Source organism: Chrysochloris asiatica, unplaced genomic scaffold (genome assembly GCF_000296735.1).
Source record: "Chrysochloris asiatica unplaced genomic scaffold, ChrAsi1.0 scaffold00138, whole genome shotgun sequence".
NCBI classification, from domain to species: domain Eukaryota; kingdom Metazoa; phylum Chordata; class Mammalia; order Afrosoricida; family Chrysochloridae; genus Chrysochloris; species Chrysochloris asiatica.
This window is the reverse complement of record NW_006408656.1, coordinates 6984747-6999269: the sequence shown is the minus strand read 5'-3', so window position 1 is coordinate 6999269 and position 14523 is coordinate 6984747. Positions and strand designations below refer to the sequence as shown.

Sequence of the window (14523 nt, the reverse complement as noted above, 5' to 3'; positions counted from 1 at the left end):
CATTTGTCTGTGGATATCCAGGGCTCATGTATGAGATTACTAACAAGCATTACTGAATAATCAGATGAGGGACAGTTTGCTATGTCTACTAGGTGGCTAAAGTCTGATCCTCAGAGCCTATGGTTTGGACGGTCAAAAATGCTTGGGCCCACAGGGTCTTGACCTCCTGACCGGGTGTGCACGGTCTGCATCAGATTCCCCCTTATTTACTGTTTGTTTAAGGGACGCTGCCTGTCTTAGGCGGTCAGTGCAAATTCCTCAGTCTTACCCGTCATTGAAACTCATTGCAGCATGGCAATGGCTCTGTCTTAGGTTGCGGAGGTTCCACGTGATCCTTATCCGTCTCTGGCCATATGTCCAGCATAAACAGCTGCCATCCGAGGAAGGCAGGGAGGGAGGAGATCGGCTGGAGACCCCATATGCAAGACGTTGCCAGCCCACCACCTGGTCTAAGGTGACCAAGCAGGATCACTATGCTGAGGTTCAATCAAGTTCTTAGGGGATCTTACTCTCTAGCAGGGGTAGCAAATTAGTAGCCACTCAGTGCTCACTTTGAGAATTACTTATATCAGAAATCTGAGCATGTAAGGTTAATTTTTAATTTGATAATTTTGTGTGGCCCGCAAATGATGTTATAAATTTTGGCAGAAAAAAGGTTCCCCACCCCTGCTTTAACTAGTTTTCCACAAGACATTATAGGCAACAGTTCAGCCCAAAGTATGAGACCTGAAGACAGAATTTATGGCCATTTAAGGTGTGCTTGATCCAAGCCATGATGTTTTCAATAACCTCATATGCATGCAAAATCTCATATGTACGCGAAAGCTGGACAGTGAATAAGGAAGACCATAAAAGAATTCATGCATCTGAGTTATGGTGTTGGAGGAGAATATGAGCTCTGGTAGCATAGTGGTTACGAATTGGGCTGCAAACCTTAAGGCCAGCAGTTCGAAACTACCAGCCACTCCAAGGGAGAAAGATGAGGTGTTCTGCTCCTGTAAAGATTTACAGCCTCAGAAACCCTGTACAGGGTCGTTATGGGTCGGAACCAACTTGACAGCACTTAACAACAATGGGCTGCCAAAAGAAGCAATAGATCTGTTTTGGAAGAAGTGCAACCAGAGTGCTCCTTAGAGGCCAAGATGGCCAAACGTCGTCTCTCATACTTTGGACATATTGTCAGGAGGGACAAGTCGCTGGAGACAGATATCATGTTTGGTAACGTGGTGGGTCAGAGAAAAAGAGTAAGACCCCCAATGAGATGGATTGGCCAAGTGGCAGCATCGATGGACTCAAGTGTGGCAACAATAGTGAGGTTGGCCCAGGATCGGGCAGTGTTTCATTCTGCTGTGCGTAAGGTCACTATGGGTCGGTACTGACTTGATGGCATCTAACAGCAACAACAACAACATAGAAAGACAGCCCTGGCACCTTCTCTCTCATCAGGATCAATGCTTTCAAGTAAGACAGTTTCAGGGTAAAAGGAAACCAGGTTTCAACATTTAAAGAAAAGATGTTGTTGACTTCCGTATCTAATCATTAGTTTGTTGATTAAATGAGAAACAGAAGATTATCAAGGACACACATGCACTTGCTTTTTTTTGTTTGTTTGCTTTTATTATGAAGTTTATTCTTAACTGAATTTGAGATTAATAGATATTAAAAAGCATCATTCACAACCAAAGCAAGCTAAAAAACCTTGCAATAAAATCTTTTATTCGTATAAATATTAAGAAAAACAACAACAGACAGATGATTTGTGGTGGTGGTGTGCCAACGAGATGATGCCAACTCACAGCGACCCAGTATAGGGTTTCCGAGGTTGTATATCTTAACGGGAGCAGAAAACCTCATCTTTCTCCCGCAGAGCGAATGATAGATTTATACTGACTTTGAGACTAGCAGCCCAGCTCATTATCCACTATACTACCCGGGTTTCTTACAATGCACTATTGTTATTGTTGTTAAATGTGTAGTTGGTTCCAATTCATAGTGATCTTGTACAGAGTTTTCGGGGAGCAGCTGCTAAGTTTGAACTGCTGACCTTGCGCTTATAGGGAGGGGATCCATTTTCAAATGACAGGAAAATTAAGTCTAAGAACTGGTTAACATTATCCCCCCTTCCCCAAAAGCCAAAAAGTCAATTCTAACTCATAGCAGGTGAGCCTACAAGACAGAGGAGAATTGCCTCATAGGGTCTCCACGGCTGTAAAGCCTCTTCAGATGTAGGCTGCTACATCTTTCTCCTGTGAAATGACTGGTAGGTTCAAACTATCGACCTTTGGGTCGGCTAGCAGCTAAGTACTTTAACCATTATTCCAGAAGAGCTCCTTCCACCCCTTTAGAGAGATCAAATTGATCTCTAATTTAAACACTGAAGATTGCCAGGAGGATGTTTTTGTCATGCCAGCCAAATGAAAGAATTCTTGCCCAAATATGTGGTGGTTTTTCCGCATCAGATTAAATCAAGTCAGATTTAAAAAGAAATGACATTACCAAGCCCAGCTGACAGTGAGCAAAAGCAGGGAGAGTAGAGAGTGGGTTGGAGAGCAGAGACCTTGTTCTGGAGATTGTCTCCTTTGTCAAATCCTGCAGCTCGGAAACTTGCTAACTGGACTGAGTCAATAAGTTTGTTTTAAACAAAGAACCTACAGGATAATACCAGCTGCACAGCTGCTTCCATTTATATGTATAGATTAGACATTAAAGTTGTCTGAGTTGGTAAAAAATAATGACAGTTAAGAAGCTGTGCTCTAACTTGAGCAAAACTAAACTAGTAAGTCATTTTTACTAACCTCAGACTTGGCTTTCTGTCCATCCCTCACTCAGGAAGGAAAAACTGGGACAAAAGCAGAACCTCAGTGCAAAAAATAAGATTCTCTGCACCTAAGCCAAGTTCTCTGGAGCAAATGGCTCACAAATCAGCCCAGTTGGCATGACTGCCCAGCCCAGCTGGCATGCAGTCCAGGCCTTGCAGAGGCTGCAGGTGGCCTGGGCACATAGACTCTGCTCACTAAGTTCCATATGCCCTAGGGCGTCTGAATACTTACATTTCTCCTCTTTTCCATATTTGCTTCTTCAGCTGCTTTCTGGTACCTTCAGGAATGGGGGGAGAGAAGAGAGAGAGAGAATGTCCTTAAATTAAACTTATATTTTTACTCTTTCAATCTTATGGAAAGCATTTTTGCATACAATTTCTGCCAGCAGTTGTCTTTAATCAACTCTCTCAGAATGAAAGGCACAGGGAATTTAGGCTTAGAATCAGAGCAAGCCCCCATTTCCTGTGGCTGTTCCAGTTATCTGCTGTGATACAGCGTAAAGATACAAGTGAATAAGGCTGAAGGCAAATAATTGAGTACAGCAGTGTCTGAGGTCTAACTTTCAGTGTCTTCATGAATTTTTTGTCACATATCTCTGGACTTCTGATGTGGCACTGTAGGAAAAGCACAAGACTGCAAGGTCGACTTGAACCACAAAGTTGGCAGTTCAAACTTACCGTTCGGTGCTTGGGAACCCTATACAAGGGTTGCTATGAGTTGGAACTGACTCGACAGCACTTAACAACAACATCTCTGGCAAGTCACTTAACTGTTCTAAGTCTCAATTGCTTTACCTAGAAAATGGATTCACATAGCTACTGTCAGGGTGGGGACATGAAATGAGATCACAGAAAGAAGAGACTCAAACAGGTATCTATCTGTTTGCCAGTGTTCACTGCAGCACTATTCACAATAGCCCAAAGGTGAAAACAATCTAAATACCGCATCAACAGATGAATGGATAAACAAAGTATGGTATACACAATGGAATGCTACTCAGCCAGTATTAGAAACAAAGTCTTGATACATGCTACAATATGGATAAGAGTCTAAAAACATTATGCTGCATGAACTAAGTCAATTACAAAAGGACAAATACTGTATGATCTCACATAAAAAGAACATACAGAGACCCAAGTTTACTAATTAAGAGTAGTGTTGCACAGCTGATTTAATATAATTGATATGAATAAGTTGTTCACCTGCAAAAAGTTCAATTGCAAATTTTATATGATATTTTTAAAACAAAGACAGCAATAACAAAGTAGCTGCTGAGACTGCTTATATACAAACAAAAACTTATGGGATTTGATTCCTCAGCTCAAGGTCATGGTTTCGTGGGACATCCCAGTTAATTAGCCTAATATATTGTGTTTAGTGCATCTACCTTCTAGGTCACTGTGTAGTGCCTGGGATCTTAAAAGATTGCAGGTGGCCATCCCAGGTGCAAATATTAGTCTCTATTTGTCTGGAGTAACAGAGGAAGGAGAGTCAGGAATAGGAAGAAGAAATGGAATGTGTGGTTAATTGCTTCCACGAATAACTTTCACTTCTACCATGAGGCCAGAAGAACTGGATGGTGCCTGGCTAACATTACTGAACAGATCAAAGATTCTGAAGAATCCAGCTCAAGAAAAGGGGAACTATAGAACAATTCAAATTTTTTTGGACTCTAGATTTTTTGGAGCCAGGAGGATGGCCAAACCCCTGAACCTATTACCCCAAGATCACCTTTAAGCCTTAAACCAAAAATATCCCCTGAAATCTTAAAAAAAAAAGTTGAACTTAACTAGTAAAGAATGCCTGCCTTGTGCATTGTGTTCTTTTAAGATCTACCTTATATGGGACCAAATTGACAGCAGTAATTTGAAAGATTAAATAGAAAATTTTGGGGGTGGTGATTTTGTTAACAGGCAGGAATAACTTCAAAATGGACGGTGAGAATGGACACAGAACTCAAAGATTGTAACCAATGTCACTGACTTATACATGCAGAAACTGTTTTATTAGTGTATGCTCTACTGTGTATATTCTCAACAATGACAAAAATAAAATACATTTGAAAAAAGATTAAATGAGATCATGTGTGTAAATTTAGTCAAATACATAGAGCATTGCATCAGTTCATCCACCACTTCATATTTTGTTGTTAAGTGCCGTTGGGTTGGTTCCAACCCATAGGGACTCTCTGTGGTTTCTGAGGAGTGGCTGGTTAGTTTGAACCTCCAACCTTACAGTTCAAACTGACCTTTCAGTTTATCCCCCAGAGTTACACCCCATATTTACTGCCTCTAAAATCTCAGAATCCTTGTCAGCAGTCACACTGTCTGCATGGACATGTGCGAATTTAGTTAAGTTGTTGGCACTGTCACTTTAGCTGAGTTAAATGTATTTTATGGTGTTACACAGGGTTTTGGAATTTCTGAGTGCAAACAGTTAATGTACTTGGCTGTTAACCTAAAGGCTGGAGATTCTAGCATATCCAGATTCATACTGGAAGAAAGGTAGGGAACTAAATGGAAAACCCAGCCTTTAGAAACTCTATGAAATTCAGTTCAACTCTGCCATACATGGGGTCATCATGAGTCAAAGCTGACTCCACAATAACTAGTAAAACATACCAGGGGGCTTCAAAAAGTTAGTGGAAAAATTAAAATGAAAAGATAATGCAATTTTTCCACGAACTTTAAAAACTACTTTGTATGTTTTAAATGCTACCTTAGATGCCTTTCTAAAGATTACGCTATGATTTGGTATTTAAAAAATTATTTTTACTTTTTATGTTTGCACAAAGAGTCCTGGTATGGTGCTGTGGGTTCATGTGCTGGACAGCAAAGTTGGTTTGAACCACAAAGTCGGTGGTTCAAGCTTACCAGCTGCTCCTCGGAAACTCTCTACAGGGTTGCTATGGTTCAGAATGGATTCAACGGCACTTAGCAATAAGACAACATGTTTATGCAAAAGTGGTATGCGATACAAATCTAGGTAAGCAGTGGTCAGGTAAATTAGCAGCGTTTTTTTCTTGCTGCTAGTTAGGTATTGCTCAGTCGATTTTGACTCAGAGCAACGCTATGTAAAATACAATGAAATGCTTCCCTTTCAATCCCTCATAGTCACTGCTATGTTTTGAGTCCCATCCATTTTTCTTCTCATTGTTAGGTGCTGTCCAGTTGGTTCTGACTCACAGTGGCCCTATGCTCAACAGAATATAACACCGCCCGGTCCGGTGCCAGCCTCACAGTTGTTAAGTTTTAGTTCATTGTTGCACCCACGGTGTCAATCACTCTCATTGGAGGTCTTCCTCTTCTTTGCTGGTGCTGTCAGATAAGCACTTTACTGCTAACTGCAGTTAAGTTAGCAGTTCAAACCCACTAGCCACTCTCAGAAACCCTATACAGAATTGTTATGAGTTAAAACCAACTTGATACCAACCATGATGTCCTGTTCCAGGAACTGGTGCTCCTGGTAACATGTCTAAAGTATGTGAGTATAGCGTAGTTTATTACTTCCTGTTTCTCTTCTAATCATAGACTTTGTAACAATCACCAAACTACTTTTTCCTGATGGATCTGAGTAAGAGATGGTAGGGGAAGAGGCTGATAGATTATATGGTTCAGTTGTAAGTGACTGTTAGCAGGGTTAATTGCAACAAACTGGAAACTCTACAGTGGGTATGAAATGAGCCATCTCACAAGCAAGAGTGTGGATCTCACTACCATTAAAGAAGATGAGCCAGAAGTGGAGCACGTGACAGAGTAGAGGGCTTCCAAATCCATGGAGCAAGTAAAGTTGGGAGACTTTGGGCAGGAAGCTTGCTTGCAGAGTGGGATACCTCCAGGCATTTAATTGGGTGAGCTAGGTTTGCTGATCCACAGAGATAGAGATGAGTGCCCTCTGAGGCTTAATGGTGGAAATGGTATGCCCTGTGGACAATTATCAGCAGTCCTAAGAGAGCTTTGTAACACTGCTAGAGAAAGGCAGAGGCCAGGCCAAAGGGTTGAGGGCCTATGAGCAATGCAGAGGAGGGCCTATCCTGATAGGAAGTACTGTGTCCTGAACACTTCTGACCCTGAATTGTAACCAGTTAACTTCCCTAATACACTTACTTCATAACTGTGTGTTAACTGAGTTCTGGGTGGTCACTAAAATGAATTACTGAACCCAGCTGACTAGCAGAGAGTACTGCTGGAGGGATGGCTGCTGGCATTTTTTGCAATGAGACAAAGTCTTACCAGTCTCGCTTCAAAGCAGCATTGTGACTGTTCTTCTTCCAAGTCGGACTAGATTCTGATAGTCCACGGTACTTTTCACTATTCTTCACCAACAGAATTCAAATGCATCCGTTCTTCTTTGGTCTTTCTTATTCACTGTTCAACTTTCATATGTTTATGAGGTGGTTGAAAATACCACGGTTTGGGTTAGGTATACCGTAGTCCACAAAGTGGTATCTTTGCTCTTTAACACTTTAAAGAGGTCCTTCACAGCAGATTTGCCCAATGCAATGCACTGTTATATTTTGTGACTGCTGCTTCATGAGTATTGATTGTGAATCCAAATAAAATGAACTCCTTGACAACTTCAATCTTTTCTCCATTGATCATGATGCTGTCTATTAGTCCAGTAATATCTGTTTTCTTTACATTGAGTTGTAATCCATATTGAAGGCCAAAGTCCGTAAGTGCTTCAAGTCCTTTTTGCTTTCTGTAAGAAAGTTTGTGTCATTTTTATATCCTTCCTTGAATCTTGATGTTGAGTTCTTCATACAATCCAGTCTCAGATTATTTATTCAGCATACAGATCGAATAAGTATGGTGAAAGGCTACAACCCTGGCACACACCTTTTTTGATTTTAAACCATTCCGTATCCCCTTGTTCTGTTCAAGTGAGCTACTGCCTCTTGGTCTATGTACTGGTTCTGCATGAGCACAGTTAATATTCTGGAATTTCCATTCTTCTCAATGTTATCCATAGTTCGTCATGATCCACACAGTCGAATGCCTTTGCATAGTCAATAAAGCACAAGTAAATATGTTCTGGCATTCTCTGCTTTCAGTCAAAATCCATCTGATCTCAGTAATGATATCCCTAGTTTCACATCCTCTTGTAAATCTAGCCTGAGTTTCCAGAAGCTCCCTGTCGATGTACTGCTGCCAATGTTTTTGATAAGGAAGGGTAGTATATCTGTTTCAGGGACATGGAAGTCTGCATTGGGCACTCTCTCAGAACTTACCCTATGTATCTACTTATACCCATTTTGCTATAATAAAACTGCAATTATATTACTGAACCCAAATGAGTAGTGATAGTCAGCAGGTCACAGTGAGGGGACCTCAAGGAACCATAAGTGGGTATAGGGGGCCCCTGGATTTTCAGTCAGAGGTCAGAAGTGAGAGTGTTATGGGGACTCCCAAGTTTGCAGCTGATGTCCAAGTCTTGAGCAGGTGAAAGAAATCACAGATCAAGAGCCACATGACAGACCTCAAAGTTTCCACTTGTGTCCTTATATAAAGCCTATTTCTTGTGGTAATAGAGCTGATGTTACAGAGAACTAAATCCAGAATCTTATTGTAAGAGTGAAGTCCTAGTGTGGTGCTATGGGTTAGTACAAGGGACTGCAAAGTTGGTTTAAACCACAAGGTCAGTGGTTCTAGCTCACCAGCCGCTCCCTGGAAACCCTATTCAGGGTCACTATGAGTCAGAACCGACACTTATATAACAACAACAACATTGTAAGAGTGGCTGAATTATAATGTCAGTTGAATTCCAAACCTGAAATGGTGTCTGATATTAAAGTGAGGGCATTATTAATTGTTTGGGAAGAAATGGGATCCTGAAACTAGGGATGGGGACATATGAGCAGATAATCAGGAAGCTGGGGATATAGAGCCCAGAACTTCTGTTGAATCATTCTTGCCATGAGCACCACCCCTCCTATCTGAAGAGAGTGCTCCGTCTTTTTCTGCTGATTCATTATCAGTAAAACCAATATCTGCCCACACTTAATGAAATTAACCCAACTGTGCCTGCTGAGACGATGCCTGAGGTATTTATTGTCAGGGGCATCACCAAAGGTAGATGTCTTGCAAGGCATTGCTGGATGCTCCCAGGAAACACCGCCAATGACCGCTTCTAAATTTACAACTAGAATTAAGTCCCAGCAAGCCCCCAAAATTGAAGTACAAATTGTGACCCAAGAAATACACTACACTCCAAAAGAACTGCTTGATTTTTTTTCTTATAGGTACAAACAGAAACCTGTAGAATATGTGTGAGAATGGCTATTAAGGGTATGGTAATGGCTCAAGAAACATAGGGCTGAATCCGTCTAAGTTTATTGATACAGACCCACTAAGTACAGATTCTTCATTTAATGTTTCAGCTCAAGAGGTTAGGAGAGAGTGTATTTGGTTGGTTCACTGAAGCATGGATTGTGAGGTGGCCTACAATACATCCAGATGAAGTCCCAGCCCTGACTTGGTATTCTGTAAAGGAAGGAATGCAAAGGCTTCAGGAAACTGGCATGTTAGAGTAGACTTTAGGAAGATAAACCCATAAACCCACACATGGAGTGACCAGAGGACACACTTTTTACTACAATGTTGTTGTTGTTATGTGCCGTGGAGTCGGTTCCGACTCATAGCGACCCTGTACAGGGGTTCCCAGGCTGTAAATCTTTACGGGAGAAGAAAGCCTCATCTTTCTCCCACGGAACCTTGTGGTTCACAGCCCGATTCGCAAGAATGATTCAACAGAAGTTCTGGGCTCTATATCCCCACTACGCTACCAGAGCTCCTTCCTTTAAGACTGCTGTGCTTGCTATTTCATGTAAGCCACATTTGATAGTAGGAACTGCCCTAACTGAATTAAGATACCTAACTACAATGGGGATGGTTAGACCCCTATGGTACAGTCCAAGTGGCAGCTGCACTTAACTGACAAAGACAAGGTAGTAGAGGTTACTGTAATGGACAGCAGAATTAAAGTAGTAACCAGAATAATTTGACTCCTGTGAATTTAGGGTGTTGGCTACTTAGGCAGGCTATCCCTAGGCGTGAAATAGATGGAAAACCCACTAAATATTTACAAGAGGAAGAATTCTAGGTCAAGTGAGCAACAGTCTAACTTGAATCACTAAAATAGAGAGTTATGGTCTCGCAATCAATTCCCAGACTTAAGTCAGTTTACAGACTCTTAACCTCTTGAATGAAGGGCTAGCTGGATCCCCTTGAGGAAGGGCCCACTACACTGTCAGCTATTAGTCTTTCTTACAGTCTTCTCCAAAGGGATCTACAGCCTTTTGCAAGAGTGACTGTTCATTAGGGGAAAGGAAATAATCAGATCTTTGGGGGATTTCTGGACACTGATTCTAAACTGACACTAATTCCAGAGACCCAAAATATCACAGTGGCGTATGGAGGTCAAATTATTAATGGAGTCTTTTCTAAGGATTGTCTCACTATATCCTTGAAATCCTGTAGTGATTTCCCCAGTTCCAGAATACATAATCGGAATAGACATACTCAGTTGCCTGGTGACAGGTTGGTTACATTAGACCACTTCCATCATGGAAAGGGCAATGTTTTGTTCTACTGGAATAGACACTTATTATGGATTTGCCTTCCCTGCAAGCAATGCTTCTGCCAAAATTACCATCCGTAGGCTTACAGCAAGTCTTATCTCCCATCATGGCACCCCTCACAGCATTGCCTGGGATTAAGGAGCCCATTTCACAGCAAATAAAGTACAACAATAGGCCCATGGTCATGAAATTCACTTGTCTCATCATGTTCCTCATCATCCTGAAGCAGTTGGCTTGATCAAACGATGGAATGGCCTTCTTCTAAAGACAGAATTACAGTGCCAGCTAGGTGACAATACTTTGCCGGTTGGGGTAATGTTCTTCAGGAGGCTGGATATGCTTTAAACCAGCATCCAATATATAGCTAAGGAGCTCTGGTAGCGTAGTGGTTACGAATCGGGCTGTGAACTGGAAGGTCAGCAGTTCGAAACTACCAGCTGCTCCGCGGGAGAAAGATGAGGCGATCTGCTCCCGTAAAGATTTACAGCCTCGGAAACCCTGTGCAGGGTCGCTATGGGTCGAAACTGACCCGACGGCACTTAACAACAACAAAATATATAGCTATTCTCCAACAGCAAGATTCAGGGTTCCAGGAACCAAGTGATGCAAATTGAAGTGGCACTACTCACTATCTCTCCTAGTGACCCACTTGCAAATTTTTTGCTTTCTGTCCCTGTGGCCCTATGCTTTTCGGGCCTGAATGCTTTAGTTCCAAAGAGGAATCCTCCCACCTGGAGACAAAGCACTGATTCCATTGAAATGGAAGTTAAGAATGCTCCCAGGCCATTTTGCACTTCCCATGCCTTTGGATCAGCAGGCAAAGAAGGGAGTTACCATACTAGGTGGTATGATAGATAGTGATTATCAAGGGAGAATTGGATAGATATTACATAATGGAGGCAAAGAAGAATGTGTATGGAATCCAGGAGATTCCTCAGGATGTCTTTTAGTAAAACTATGCCCTGTGATTAAAGTCAATGGTAAACTTGTGCCACTGAGTCAGTTCTTACTCATAGCAACCCTGTATGAGGTTTCTAACAAGTCGCTGGTAGGTTTTATCTAAAGACGACTTGGTTAACAGTCCAGTGCTTATTCTAAAACACCATACCAGTAGTCCAATGGTCCAATGGTAAACTACAGCAACCCAATTCCAACATGACTACTAATGACCCAGACCATTCAGGAATGAAGGTTTGGGTCACTCTACCAAGCAAAGAAGCATGACCAGCTGAGGTACTTGCTGAGGGCAAAAGGAATATAGAATGGGTCGTAGAAGAAGGTAGTTTTAAATGCTAGCTATGGCCCATGACCAGCTGCAGAAAAGAGTGCTGTAACTGTTATGAATATATAGTTTTTGTATGTGTGTATCAAATGTTTTTGCTTTGTTCGTTTGTGAAATATAAGATGTAAATGGAGCCAGTGTGCTTTTGGTTGTATGCACTTTAGTTGTAGTATGTTAGATGCACGTAGGTCTTTACAATTGTCTTTATTTAGAGATTATGCATATGATTGACAGGTGCCAAGTTGGCAAGAGGTGGTTAGTTAGGTTTTGTGTCACTTTGACTAGGTCAGGATTCCCAGAGGTTTGGTCACTGAGATGCAGATATCCCCATAATGAGATTTAACACAACGTGATGAACTCTGAAAATGGCTATAAACAGCAAATCAACTGAAAAGATGTTTCCTTGAGGGTGTGGTCTGCTTCAAATATATTAGACACTCAAGCAAAGTTTGTTTGCTTTCTGCTGGATCTGAATCTTGCACCTGGCTCATCCTCTGACCTCTGGCCTGATGTATTACCTGCTGATCCAAGGAGGCATTAGCAGCCTGCCTTGCTGCCTTGCTGCCTGTCTGCCTGCCTGCCTGCTACTATTGGTTTCTCTGACCACGAATTCAGACTTTACAATTGTGAGCTGTTTCCTTGATATAAATTTTTCTTTATACATATACATATGCAAGTTTCACTGGTTTTGCTTTTCTAGAGAACCCAGCCTAAGACAAAAGTCTTCTCTTTTTTGCTGCCCCTCCATTTTATCTAGCATGATATCCTTTTCCAGGCACTAGTTACTCTTGATAATAGAGCCAAAGTATGAGAGATTAAGACTTGCCATCCTGGTTTCTAAGGAGCATTCTGGCTACTCTTTATCCAATACAGATTTGTTCGTTCTTCTGGTAGTCCATTGGTCTTTTAATATTTTTCTCCAATACCGTAGTGCAAATGCATCAATTTCTACTGTCTTCCTTATTTACTGTTCAACTTTCACATGCAAATGTTGCTGCTGTTGTTAAGTATCACTGAGCAACCTTATAGGGTTTCTAAGGAGCAGCTGATGGGTTTGAACCGCTGACCTTGTGGTTAGCAGTCTAGTGCTTAACCTATTTTGCTACATGATTGAAAATACCTTGGTTTGGGTCAGGAGCACCTTCATCTTCAAACTGGGACCTTTAACACTTTAAAGAGGTCTTGTGCAGCATATTTGCCTAATGCAATAAATACATCATTTGATTTCTTGACTGATGCTTCCATAAGTGTTGGCTGCAAATCCAAGCAAAATGAAGTCTTTGACAACTTCAATCTTTTCTCCATTTGTTTATCGGTCCAGTTGTAAAGAATTCTGTTATCTTTATATTGAAGTGCAATCCACACTGAAAGCTACAGTCTTTGATCTTCATTAGTAAGATGATATACCCTTCCAGCAAGCAAGGTATATTATCTGCATATCACATATCCTGTGATCCTGAAGCCACTTTCTTCTTCATATAATACAGATTCTCTGATTATTGGCTCAGCACACAGACTGAATAAGTATGGTGAAAGGATGTAAGTCTGGCACACACCTTTTCTGATTTTAAACCATTCAGTAATCCCCTTGTTCTGTTCGAATGACTGACTGCGTCTGTCTTGGTCTATGAGCACAATTAAGTGTTCGGAATATCCATTCTTCACATTGTTATGCATAGTTTGTCATGATTCACACAGTCCAATGCCTTTGCAAAGTCAACAAAGCACAAGTAAACATCTTTCTGGTGTTCTCTGCTTGTAGCTAAAACCCACCTGACATCAGCAATGATATTCTTTGTTCCATGTCCTCTTGTCAATTGGCTTGAATTTCTGGCAGTTTCCTGTTGATGTACTGTTACAACTGTTTTTGAATTCTCACCCAAAATTTTACTTGCATGTGATATTAATGATATTGTTCAATGATAATCCATATTCCATTGGATCACCTCTCTTTGCAATGGGCACAAGTATGGATCTCTTCTAATCGGTTGGTCAGGTAACTGTCTTTCAAATTTCTTGGCATAGATGAGTGAGCATGTTTAGTGCTTCATCAGTTCGTTGAAAGATTTCGACTGCCATTTTGTCAATTCCTGAAGCCTTGTTTTTCATCAATGTCTTGACCATGCTACCTCTTGAAATGGTTGAATATTGACCATTTCTTTCTTTTTTTTTTTTTTAAACAACAAGAATTGTAGATTTTAATACAGTACTTTTGATAAAGGATAGAACAACTAGAAAGAAACTAAACAAAGGCAAAAAACTAAGTATAATCAGCTAACTTGACCTCATAGACATATAGAGGTACACAACCCAACAACAACAAAATATACATTCTTTTCTAGTGCACATGGAACATTCTCCAGAATAGACCAATGTTAGGCCACAAAGCAAATCTCAATAAATTTTAAAAACAATATACTACAAAGTATCTTCTCAGATCACAATGCTACAAAATTAAAAACCAGCAATAGAAAGATCAAGGAAAAAAGATCAGATACACAGAAATTGAGCAACACAGTGCATAAATGCTACTGAGTAATACAAGCAATAAAATAAAAAGTGAAATTAAAAAAAAAAATCACTGAATTAAATGAGAACAAAACAACATGCCAAAACCTTTGGGACACAGCAAAAGCAGTGTTCAGAGGGCAATTTAGAGCAATAAACACACACATCCCAAAAGAAGCAAACCTTAAGCCCCCCATCTCCAATAATTAGAAAAAGAATAGCAAAGTAAGCCTAATGACACCAGAAGAAAGAAATTAGGGTGAGAGAATGAATAAATGAAATAGAAAACAGAAAAGCAATAGAATCAATAAGACAAGAAGTTGGTACTTTGAAAG

At 40.8% G+C, this 14523-nt stretch overlaps 1 protein-coding gene across 3 annotated transcripts in view; it reads right to left on the bottom strand.

Moving 5' to 3' along the window:
• Nucleotides 1-14523, bottom strand: part of LIMA1 (LIM domain and actin binding 1) — a 105326-nt gene that overhangs the window by 71261 nt on the left and 19542 nt on the right. For all 3 annotated transcript variants that reach the window (XM_006870051.1, XM_006870055.1, XM_006870052.1), the window contains exon 2: nucleotides 3051-3096. In XM_006870051.1, coding sequence (XP_006870113.1) covers nucleotides 3051-3096 — 46 coding nt within the window. The remainder of the gene's footprint in view (nucleotides 1-3050; nucleotides 3097-14523) is intronic.